The sequence below is a fragment of the Electrophorus electricus genome, chromosome 2, assembly GCF_013358815.1.
Source record: "Electrophorus electricus isolate fEleEle1 chromosome 2, fEleEle1.pri, whole genome shotgun sequence".
NCBI lineage: Eukaryota > Metazoa > Chordata > Actinopteri > Gymnotiformes > Gymnotidae > Electrophorus > Electrophorus electricus.
In genome coordinates this window covers 2,714,854-2,727,951 of record NC_049536.1, presented here as the reverse complement: position 1 = coordinate 2,727,951, position 13,098 = coordinate 2,714,854, and the positions used below count along the sequence as shown (strand labels likewise).

At 39.3% G+C, this 13,098-nt stretch overlaps 1 gene segment (V, D, J or C); it reads right to left on the bottom strand.

Moving 5' to 3' along the window:
* Positions 1 to 3,825: 3,825 nt before the first annotated feature.
* On the bottom strand, positions 3,826 to 4,386 carry LOC118240946 (the record flags this gene model as incomplete). The annotated part of the segment is given in 2 exon segments: positions 3,826 to 4,131; positions 4,369 to 4,386. Coding segments are annotated over 2 exon segments (324 nt in total), but the record flags the coding sequence as incomplete, so codon positions are not given.
* Positions 4,387 to 13,098: the final 8,712 nt, after the last annotated feature.

Genomic DNA, 13,098 nt, shown 5'->3' with positions numbered 1-13,098 from the left:
TCATTCCCAGAATAGAACAACACTTTTTGCAGATGTTCAGCTTTCATTAGCCCAACTTACTCAAGCACAACACACTCCAGTGCAAAGAATCTTACAGTACAGATAGTGAATAATAAAATAATACAAGAACAGACCAAGTTCAAAATGAAGCTTTATTGAAGTGAAAACAAAACTCAATAATTAAACCCACCCGAGTGGTGAATTAAGAAAAAAGAGCATTCTTCAGACTATAAGCTCCATTGTTCAGGACTGTGTAAGTGTGTTACATTACATTACAGCTGACTGAGGTCATCATGGAAGATGGTAGAGCTCCTCCTCCTCTTCCCTAAATGCAGCACTAAGAGTCAGTGAGCTGCTGTGACTTTAACAGCAGTTCTGTTCTTCTACTCTGGTCAGAACACTCTGCTTCACATCTTAGACATCCACTGTACAACTCACCAGCGCCCCTTGTGGAAAGTATGTAGACCGCAGGCACAACAGAGATCCTGTACAGAGGAGCGATTGAGAGCACTGCACCACACACACGTTTAGAAATACTTACCTAAAATGTACTAAATACTTCTTATCATTCTCTCTAAATCTGTTTATCAATTCCAGTTATCCAATAATCAGCACACTGTACCATAGTTTTTTGACATTGTTTATATTAAATAGAAGTACTATTTGACCTTTAAGAGTATATATATATTACATTATATTATAAAGTTTATAGTTATCTAGTATGGTTGGTTCTGTTAAATATGGTTATATAAGAGGTATTCAGTGGAGTCATTACTTCAGACAGAGGCCACAGAGAGTATTTGGTAGACGTGTATTAATACAGAGACACCACAGAGAGTATTTGGTAGACGTGTATTAATACAGAGAGACCACAGAGAGTATTTGGTAGACGTGTATTAATACAGAGAGGCCACAGAGAGTATTTGGTAGACGTGTATTAATACAGAGAGGCCACAGAGAGTATTTGGTAGACGTGTATTAATACAGAGAGGCCACAGAGAGTATTTGGTAGACGTGTATTAATACAGAGAGGCCACAGAGAGTATTTGGTAGACGTGTATTAATACAGAGAGGCCACAGAGAGTATTTGGTAGACGTGTATTAAAACAGAGAGGTCACTTTGCATGTGCAACACCTGCTTCAGTGCTCTGGGAGTGTTTATAGTCCTGTGAGTTTAACACTTCATGACTGAGAGCTGCCTGCCCCAGCAACTTCACCCACAGCAACCATGACTTTGATCCCCATCTTCATCTGCACACTGGCCCTCTGGACTCAAGGTAAAAGATCATTTTATGCTTTGCTTTTGAGGTGAATAACCTAAAAAAACAAAAACAGATGTCTTGTTTAATAAAATATTCTAAACCTTCTATTAACAGATATAAGCAACATAAGAAATGGAAAATAAAATATGATTTAAATTGGATTTGCTTTGTTTTGTTTTGTTTTTTTCCCCCAGAATCCATGTGTCAGGTGACTGTGACTCAGACTCCTGCAGTGAAATCTGCTCTTCCAGGAGACACAGTCACCATCAGCTGTAGAACAAACCCTGCAGTGTATCAGGGCTGGAGTGCCCAACCTTTACACTGGTACCTGCAGAAACCTGGAGAAGCTCCTAAACTCCGGATCTACGGGGCTACTAGCTTACAGTCAGGAACTCCAGCTCGTTTCAGTGGTAGTGGATCTGGATCTGACTTCACTCTGACCATCAGAGGAGTCCAGACTGAAGATGCAGGAGATTATTACTGTCAGAGTGCACATTACATTAGTAGTAGCTGGGTGTTCACACAGTGTTAGAGAGTCATACAAAAACCTCCCTCAGTCAGACTGCACAGAGACTGCACTGCTGCAGCTGGGACCTACTGCAGGTGTTGAGGGGGAGGATGTGATACAGCACAATGACACACTCTGTGGAGGAGAGGAACCACAGCACAATGACTCAGAAGTAAACATAAAAATCTATAATGAATCATAAAGGCATAATACAGTCAACACTGTTAGAGGAGAGTTTTGTAGATCTTTATGTCATTCTAGCCCTGATGTTCATGTGTTAGAATGATTTGAACATCAGCCTGGTCTATCAGTGTGGCTGCATCACTAGAAACCTGGAGAAGCTCCCAAACTAGTCCTGTCTCTCTTTTCTTTGATCAGATGATCTCTCTGTTTCTGCTGGAGCAGGTGAAGACAAAACACTACAGTTATAACAATAATAACAACAAATGGAATTTATCTAGTGCTTATCAAGACCCCACAGAGGCACATTTACACACACCCAGTGCATGGAGCATCAGAAACCAGTCACAGCACTGCAGTACGGAGTCCTTTGGTCTCTTGGGACAGTTGTTCTTATAATAGAGCAGGTAGTTATTAGAGAAGAGAAATCTCTACTAGTAGTATGACTGCTAAATCATTGTCAGTAATCTTCAGGAGATTCTGTCCTGTTTAGAGGTGATGTAAGCACACACTAAAGCACTAATCACCATGTCTGTGCCTTCCTCTGATTATTCTCAGCCATTGTGCAACATTTCTACCAACACATACTTTTCATGTCCATTCTAAATCTTTGTTAACAAGTAAAAGTGAAATATTTAAGATCTTTAGGGTGTAAAGTTAAATAACCTCACTATACTTGCTTAAATAAACTTACTACACAACAAGATGACATAATGCCACCAATTGAAACAATGACTTTTTGAAAAACTGACTGAAATCTTTCAGTAAAATTCTCTCTCTCACACACAAGCGCATGGCTTGCTCTATGCCCTCTGCCGCCCCCACAACACACACACACAGACACAGACACACACACACACACACACACACACACACACACACACACTGAGTTGGGGTGTGTATGAGGTGAGTGGGGTGTATGTATGTTAAATCTGTACAGGCAATGCAGATTTCTGACACCCAGAACAGAACAGCACTGTGTCCAGGTTTCCAGTGTCTTAGAGCAGCAAACCTTTAGCTCAGTAACACACACACACACGCACTCACACACACAGAGTCGGGGTGGATATCAGGTGAGTGGGGTGTATGTATGTTAAACCTGTACTGGGTAACTTAGAGCAATACACATTTAGTTCAGTACCACTGTGTGATAAACCAGGCTGTGTCATAATAGCACTGTGTGACGCAATAAAAAAAAACATGTACCAAATATTAAGGAGTTCTTTGTTATTACACTTAATACATTAGGTCAAAGCTTTATTTTAAACAGACAAGTGCTAAAGGGGGTTAGTTTCAGGCAGAAATATTTTAATGAGAGTATTTTATTGAAAAACAGCCCAGCTTGCGCTACAAAGTGATATAAAGCATTATGGGATTAGTTTCAGGCAGAAATGATCTAAAAATGATAATATTGTGATATAGTGAAAGGGCCAAAGATGGTTTGTCCTCCAGCCCCTGATGTTCCTAAAATACACCGACTTACTCGTGTTACAGTTTCTACTGAATGAAACGTGGAAATATCTTACTTTTTGCTTCCATAATATCTGGCTTCCTGCTTCCTTCTTTATTATGATTGATGAAATGGCAGGTTTATCAAAGTTTAATCCTATACCTCATCACACATTAGTGTTTCTACTGTATAGAAATGTAGACTTTAAAGGTATTTATTGTTATGAGTAATGTTGTGGGAAATGTTCTAATTAAGAGACTATAACATTTATTCAAATTTTTTAATTTCATTTTGAACAATAAACAGGAACATTTGAGTAATAAACACAGACTATCTAAAAGGCAGCACATTAATCAGTGAGAGGAGAACACATCAGCACACATGTGGGAGTTTCACGGCTCAGCACACTGCTCTCTACTCAGTGTCTGTGTGACAGGAGACTGGGAGTCCTTGGTGGCCTCACAGGTCACTGTGTTCTTCAGCCACTCCTCCTTCTGGAGGGTCAGGGTGCTGCTCCAGCTGTAGAGGCCGTCCTTCTGCAGAAGCCCGGAGCTCTGGCTCACCCCCGAGCTCCAGCTGCTACCAGCCACCTTCCAGCTCAGCTTCCAGTCTGAGGGGAAGCCCTTGTTGGCCAGACACACGAGTGTGACCTTCTCCTGCTGCAGCTGTACACTGGAGGGGGGCAGGACCGTGAGGGTTGGCGGGGCGTCACCTAGGAGATACAACACGGTCTACAGCTCAGACAGGCAGGAACCGTTAGCAGGAAAATCAGTTGTGTTTCACTTCCTCTTTCTGTGGAACTAAAGTCAGAAATGTATTAGATCAACAATATAATTTTCCATGGGCATTAAAACCCTGGCAGTATATTTAATTCACGAACCATTTAAATCAATATAATTTATAATCATACATAAATTAAAATGGAAGTATATTTAACAGGCGGTGATTGTTCAGTATGCGTGTATTACGGTTAAAGTACTTTGCATCGAGAACCTCCAGTCAGAGACAAACACTTATACTAATGAAAATTAATCCAGTAGGCAGAATAAAGGTTTGATGAGGGATTTTGCTGAAACATTTATGCTTTTGATAAAAAAAAACGATAAAAATGTGGTTCGATTTACACTAAAAGCTGTAATAACACTGCAATGGTTAGGAAAAATGCGCGAATAAAATGACATTTAATGCGCTTTAATAAATAGACCTTTATTACAAACAATACCTACTTAAAACTGTGATTTACTGTGAATAAAAAGTGAAGTTCTTCTTACGTCCAGTGTCCTCCACACTAACTTAGTTTAAGGTCCGTACATAAACCTGCTATAAACACACTGCCGTCTCCTCTCTTTACAGCGCGTAGTTTAGCTTCAGAGTTAGTGAACGATACAACCCCAAAGACGCTTGTTTTTCTTTTCTTTTTAGTAATGAAAGACGTTATCAAAGATACTACATACATACTATATACAATCAGAAGTAAAGCTGGAAAAATAAAGACAGATACCAATAATGAGAAAAAGTTATTTATATCCAACTGAGAGTTTTGGTCACAAAAATGTGTTTTAGGAGATATTTTTCATATTTTTGTACTCTAAAAACACAGCATTTAATGCAACATCCAAGTCAAGATAATTTTTCTGAAGACTTACACAAATTGTTTTCTAGATGTTTAATACAAGATTTTGAGTATTTGTAACCAACGTTTTGATCTTCAGTATGCGAGTATTCCGGTATAAGTGAACTGCACCGATAAAATCCAGTCAGGCACCGATATTTCTGACTTTTAAAATAAACCAAACATGCAGATGAAGGTTTGTGGAGAGATATTTCTGAAACATGTATGTTTTTACTGCTGAACGACAATTTTCTACACCCTCCATCGGTATATATTAGAAGGTCTATAACGACATAGCAACGGTTATTAGATAGGAAGATACTTTACAAAGTCACAATTAGTCTAACAAAGATTACGGGTAGTTTACAAAACCACCGTGCATACTGACGCAACGTTACATAATGTGGATTAATAGTGAAGAAAAGGTAAAGTCTACTTACGTCCAACTGCGAGTTTTGTGCCGCCACCAAAAGTGCTCCACAGTGATACAAACTCGTTCAGTGGTGGTACAAAAACCTCCTGCTGTAAAGAAGCTGCTCTCTCTGCGCTCTAGAAAGACTTATTCAAAAGAGTAATAACGGATAGAATTAATAATTTTCAAAATATGCAGGAAAATATCTAGGCATTAAAAATAAATTAATTAAATAATATTTTCTTGCAGTCTATATATTTCTCCGTTTGCTCGTTTTTCGAGTGTTACAATTAGTCTTAATTGGTATTCTCAAAATATATGTACATTAAGATGTTTAAAAAATAATGTAAAATAACCATTCGATAACATTTTTTGGACGTGCCAATATAACTTTACAAAATCAATGATCAATGCTGAGAAGTGTAAGAGGACTAATTAAAGAGTTCTAGCTGAACAGTCCTGTTTTACTGTGAATTTACTGTGAATTTCTGCTAAATAACCTAATAATGATCTAAAAAAATGTTTATTTATTTACTGCCTTGTTTTTGTTTGGCTGCATCTTCAGTACAAGCAAATATGAAACCAGACAAAGAATCAACAAAAACAACATTCACAGAGAGTGACACTGTAAACAAACAAACATTAACATGCATTGAACAATGTGAGGCTGCCCTGCACTGGTTCTTGACAAAACACTACACTGATCTGAACGTCCAGATTGCGGAGTCATTGTATTAGGAACTTGATCAGGGTTAAACTATCATAAATTGAAAATACTCAATTTTTCTTCAAATATTAGTGCATGTAAGTATAATTAAGAAGTTTTAAAGTGAATTTTAAGAAAATATGCAAAAACAGAGACAATGCCATGAGACTTCAGAAGGTTAAACATATTGTCCATGTACTCAAGCTGATCCAGGATCAGTATATCTGGTTGCAAAGACAATCCAGTTACCCCACATAAAACCAGTGAAGTCCCTGAGAAACAGGAGTGTTTTTACTGTCACGAAAGAGTGCACTTGATAGCTGCATGTCCAGCTTTGATGCATAAAAACATACAAAATATAAATGTGGTCAGTCCGTTTTTGTTTATTGTGTGTTTGTTGCCATTTAACCCATATTCATCATTTAATCATTTTTGTCACTGACCCTACCTAGACTGTGTCGTAACATCTGTTTCAGCAACATGGAACTCAAGGTGCTTCAGGACCCTGGACAGCTCCCAGAACAGAGCTAATCAGACCTAGGTGAAGCTCATCAGAATGACACCCCTGAACTCACCTAATCTACTGATCTCCCATCAGCCCAGAGGCAGATGAAGAGCCAGCTGTACTGAGGGAGGAACTGCAGTTGTCTCACACATTGCTCATTTTCTTCTCAGAGGCAGACAGCCAGTGATCTCCAAATGTGCAGAGAACTGAATGAAGACGCAGATTTACAAAACACATCAGACTCTTACTGACACCTGCCCAATAATAAAGAGTTTTCCTGATATATTTGTCTGAGTTTACTATTTGTTCTACAAAGTTTTGCACGGAAATAGCACAGGTCACACTGCACAACTGAAATCAATAAGAAGAAACAATAAATACCTCATTAGAAAAGACGACTGATCATGTAATTAAAAGAGCTAAGCTTCTCAGTGTTTAGTTTTAAGTGAGCAATGACAAATACATATTTATTTTGTTCATTGAAGATCAGCCTGTGATACACAGTAGAATATAATTTCTTTAAATACGTGTGTTCTCTATCATCTGAGGTCTGTGCTTTGGGAGAATCAAACATTTATAGATTACAAATATTTTGAAAGTCATAGCTTGTTAGGCTGTAATAGACATAAATTAATAATACTTGGGATTTGCTAGGTTCATTTCAGTTTATTCAACTGTGCTTGAACATTGTTTTTGATCATTGTTCCAGCTGGCAAACCCATGACATCACAGGGTCTGTCCAACAGGACATATCAAACTGAGCTAAGCTCAGCTTCATCTTAGCATAGAGCAGTTTTGTCTCAAAGCTGAAGTTGGTAGAGTAACTAAGCAGGACTTAATATCATCTTCTTTTGTGGAACCCAAAATGTCCAAAATGAGCTGGGAGGGTCTCAGTAAGCCTGGATTATGGAGGTACTGTCATGCAGCCCTCATGCTTCTTGCACAGTTTGCCTAATCATTCTTGTAGGTCTTGTTTTATAATAAACAGCAGCTGGATCTTCACAGTGACTCTGGGTCAATGTTGTTACAGGGATGTAACCTGCTATGGGCAGAGAATGAGCAGCCATGGAAGAGCAGGTGAGTAACAGCCTGTGTAAAGTAGAGAGACTTGCTGTCTACTATAGACAGTCTTATAAAATGGAAAACAGCATTTATCTTGGCAAAGTTGAATAAGGAGAGTTTGGTACGTGGACCTGACATACTGTGAACCTCAAACACTGTTTACTCTTTCAAATACAAATCGCATATAAGCAAAACAAGGTCGTAAAATGAGCCAATTCCAAAATCCTAGAATATTACACAACAGTCTTGACTCATTAATATTTATGCTCCTAAAATTTGCATACACCAGCCCACATTCTAGCCCAGGTGACATTACCATCGACCTGCACAGTCAAAGCTTCAGCAGTTCTGCAGGAGTTGTGAAGAACAAAACAATGACAACAGACCAACTATGAAAATGACAGATTACATACAGAAATGTACCATTCCAGGCTGTGAAGATGATGTCACACCCTTCCCAAGGAACCACACTGTTAATGGGCTTTGTTGTTTTCATATTTAACAGGATCCCAGACAACTTTCATTCAAATGCGTTAGCTTACTCTGCAGATTTTTGGCATTTAAAAATATAAATGTGTGAGTGATTTACAAAAGGGCTTTGTCATCTAGTCATAGAACGTATCCTATCCAGTACAATATGGAGCAGCTCCACCCAGTGTTTGACACTGAAGAGAGAGGCAGTTCCAATTTCAAAGTTCAAAGTTCAAAGAGGCTTTATTGTCATTTCAGCTATATACAAGTACACAATAAAAACGAGACAATGTTCCTCCAGCACCATGGTGCAACACAGTGCAACAGACAACATGCTATACAAGTGCAAAAAATCCAATATAGTGTAAAATGTCATAAACATTAAATAAACAATAATAAATACAGGACAGGACAAATACAAAATGAGTAGACAGTGCAATTATTTAGTCCAGTACACAGTACTGGGAATATGTAAAGTGAGTTGTGCATAGGAGTCAGTGACATGCTATACAGAACATAGCAGTCACCGGTAGCAGCCAGAACAGTTCAGAGTACAGTGCTGGTTTAGTACAGTACTCTAGCAGCAAGTAGGATAATGTGCAAGACTGCAACAGGAGTGCATAGTTTATTTGTGTGAGGTTTGACTTCAGCACTAGTGCGATGCAAAACAATGTGTGAGAGTGTGTATGGATATGTATGTATGTATGTATGTATGTATGTATGTATGTACGTATGTATGTGTGTGTGTGTGTGTGTGTGTGTGTGTGTGTGTGTGTGTGTGTGTGTGTGTGTGTGTGTGTATGTGTGTGTGTGTGTGTGTGTGTGTGTGTGTGTGTATAAAGTGCCCATTTTTGGAATCTGAATTGGGATTGGAGTTAGCCAGAGTTCAGGAGTCTAATGGGAAGAAGCTGTTGCACAGTCTGGAGGTGCAGGACCGGATGCTGCAGTACCTTTTTCCAGATGGCAAAAGGGTGAACAGTTCGTGTGAGGGGAACGTAGCAGGCTATGGTGGTGGTATACATGGAGGTCTGTTGTTTCCATGTATTTGTGGTTTATGTTGCTGGAAAAATGTGGTAGAGACCACAGATAGTAGCACAATAGCACCATTTATCGGACCTGGAGTGGCCGCTGCGCGCTACAGCGCCGCCATCTTGGATTTAGCATTTTATTGGCATCACGATCTCAAACACAACCTATAAGCAGCTGGCCCTGCTTTTACACATTTTGTTGGTTGAAGTCCTATAATCTTAAGTATACAGTTTCATAGTGAGCTGACAACTTTAATTTACTTCATGCTGTTATCAAGCTAGTATTAGTGATGTTAGTTACTAGCATAACTAACTAAGTAGTAATGACCATCTAGCTTATTTACACAGAGGTTCATTTTATTTTTCTGCCTGTGTTTCATTCAAAGAAGCCTGTGCTCCCATTTAAATCTGCAATAGAAGATGATTCTGTCAATTCCTGTCAGGTAAATTTTTAATTCATATTTCATCAACAAGACAACTCAGAAGATAACTAATTTGGTTGTTAAAAATATCAACTCTGTAGCTAACTACAGCTAATCAGAGCAAAGCTCTTTAAAATATACATGAGCCCATCAGTAAAGGGAAAACAGACTGTTTCATTCTTGGGCCACAGTGTGAGAGGGGGCACTTAGAGCTGTAATGTTCATACTGGGAGGGAGGGGAGAGGAAACTTTGCATGTGCTGCACCTGCTTCAGTGCTCTGGGAGTGTTTATAGTGCTGTGAGTTTAACACTTCATGACTGAGAGCTGCCTGCCCCAGCAACTTCACCCACAGCAACCATGACTTTGATCCCCATCTTCATCTACACACTGCTCCTCTGGGCTCAAGGTAAATCATGGCTTTACCTCTGTGGTGAACTATCCATGTGACACAGATCTACTATTCTTATTTTAAATGCACTATTCACAGATTTAGAGTAACACATTAAAGTATCTGTGCAGCTAAATGTTTTGTGTTTTGTATTAATTTCTTCCTCAGGATCCAGAGGTCAGGTGACAGTGACTCAGACTCCTGCAGTGAAATCTGCTCTTCCAGGAGACACAGTCACCATCAGCTGTAGATCTAGTCCACCAGTGAACACTGATGCTGGAAATGAGCTTCTAGCCTGGTACCTGCAGAAACCTGGAGAAGCTCCTAAACGCCTGTTTTACCATGTTCACAAGTTACAGTCAGGAACTCCAGCTCGTTTCAGAAGCAGTGGATCTGGATCTGACTTCACTCTGACCATCAGTGGAGTCCAGACTGAAGATGCAGGAGATTATTACTGTCAGAGTGAACACTGGGTCAATGCCATGGTCTTCACACAGTGTTAGAAAGTCGTACAAAAACCTCCCTCAGTCAGACTGCACATAGACTGCACTGCTGCAGCTGCGACCTACTGCAGTTGTTGAGGGGGAGGATGTGATACAAGGCAAGACAAGTTTATTTATGTAGCACTTTATACACAATGGTAATTTAAAATACTTCACAAAAGATTATTACATAACAACCTTATTACATCCTTAGATCTATCGTGTTAGGATGGCTTATGTAAAAAAAAAAAAAACTACACAGATAAATAAAATTACTGATGCAAGGGGAAAATATAATACAATGATAAAGTGGTTATTAATTACAACAAACTTCAAATGGAAGGTGCCAAGAAGAAAGCTCTAAATACACTAGGATTTACCAAATGTAGGTAAAAAATTAAAAAACAGAAAACTGACTTCACTTTAAAAGACATAAAAGTGAATTCCAGTGCTAAAATTAAAAGTGAAAAGTTAAATGTGAAGGATGTTAAAAATCTCTCTAGGCGTGACTAGTTCACTGCTTGCTGATGATCTCAGAGGCTTGTTGGCTTTATACTGCACAAATAGATCACAGATGTATTTCTGTACTGCACCAATCAGTACAATGACACACTCTGTGGAGGACAGGAACCGCACCACACTCACCACTACTGAACACACACATCTGTAAAGAACTATAAAGCCAGAATGCACACAGCACTGCAGGTCCACTTCTGTGTTCCTGCCAGGACATGCCCATGTCAGCAGAGCTCCCCTTGTGGTGATAAATAAAAATGTCAGATATCAAATCAAAAAGGCAATAAAGGTCTGACCCAACCAGTGTCCTTCCTGTTACATCCCAGCCATTTCACACTAAGAGAGAACTTTCCTACTCCCGTTAACAAAATATTCTGGCAAAATAAATGGACATGAGGCCGTTATCAATGAAGTCACAGAACCTCTCCTTTAGTGACGTCACGGAGTATAACTGTGGGAACTGTGGGTCATCCCATCAGAATGAAGAACATTCCAGAATACCAGATGATCTTCCAGACTGAATGATCTTCTGTTTATTTTGAAGGTACATAGATGTGTGCGTGATGTGTATCAGTTTGGTTGAATATTTATTTTGTGTTCTACATGTAGTCATAAGAATACAAATTGCATAATCAGATCATACACAGACAACAGGCATATTGGCTCCCTGCATTTTATTCAGTTTTTGACAGGCTAAGAAATCTTTACTCACACTATCCCTGAGCTCCTGTCTGTTAAATAGTGTAATACATCTGAAGATATCTTCTGGGATAATAATACAAAATAATAATCAAACATCACTACCACTACAACAGACAACATGAACTCCCTCAAAACAAGAAGGCTATGTCTCATGGTTTTACTGAGTCTTAAGGCAAGATTTTTGTGCTTAAAGTGCATTTTCAGATAAGATTTGAATATTCCATATATAATATGGGGTCTGTGTGCTGGAATAATGCCAGTCTGGATTGTTTTCAGTAACGGGTCTATGTGCTGGATTAAGGCTGGTCTGCAATGTTTTCAGTATGGGGTTGTGTGCTGGATTAAAATTGGCCCAAGGATGTATGGGCCATCTTACTACAGTGTAAGTTAGTAGGTAGATGTGTGTTCCTCCCTAATGCTTGAGCAGAGCCTACATTACCACCTTGTGAAAGCAGCTGTTCTCTGAGCATATGAACCAGTGCAGGAAGCAAACAGACAGAATTTTAGTTGCTAAAAGAATAACCCCAGCCAGACAATTGTGCAATTTTTCAGAGAAATGTTTTATTAGAGAAGTGGTGTGCTGCTTAACTGCCACATCTGACCAAATTAAAGAGCTCATACTGGTTGAAGAATTCAAGAATTGTCTTCCTGATATCATTGTAATGTATTTAAATGTAAAAAAAAATGTGTAATCTATCTGCTGCTTCGATGCTTGCAGATGAATTAGTGCTGACTCACAGAAATGTTTTCAATGCACCTGTTTCCCATAGTGAAGCTCCCAGTCTTTCAACTCGCTCAAGGACTCCTGTGAGCTTCCCGAAATCGGATGCCCCCTTTTGTCTGTTTCTGTGGAAACACGAAAGTGCTTCTACTGCCATGGGCATGGACACATTATAGCTAATTGTCCTGCGCTTAAGCCTGCTCTTTCCTTAAGCCTGCTTTCCTTAAGCCCTCTGTCCTTAAGCCTGCTCTTTCAACATCCAACAATCTCTGTGCTGCTATTGATAAGCCTGTTCTGTCTAGCTCCATTTCAACAGAGCCTATAGATCAAGCTGTGTTGATGTCTGCATAAAGGATAGACCAATCCATTACAAATTGTTTTAGTTGGCTTAAGGAAAAACAGGTACCCTCACTCAGCAACAGCGCTACTATAGAACCATGTTACAGATGTGTAATAAGGTCTGTTAAATTACATTTGGGGATAAGTTTTATTTTGTGTGTGTGTGTGTGTGTGTAGATGAATTTGTGTAGAGAGGAAACTTTGCATGTGCAGCACCTGCTTCAGTGCTCTGGGAGTGTTTATAGTCCTGTGAGTTTAACACTTCATGACTGAGAGCTGCCTGTCCCAGCAACTTCACCCACAGCAACCATGACTTTGATCCCCATCTTCA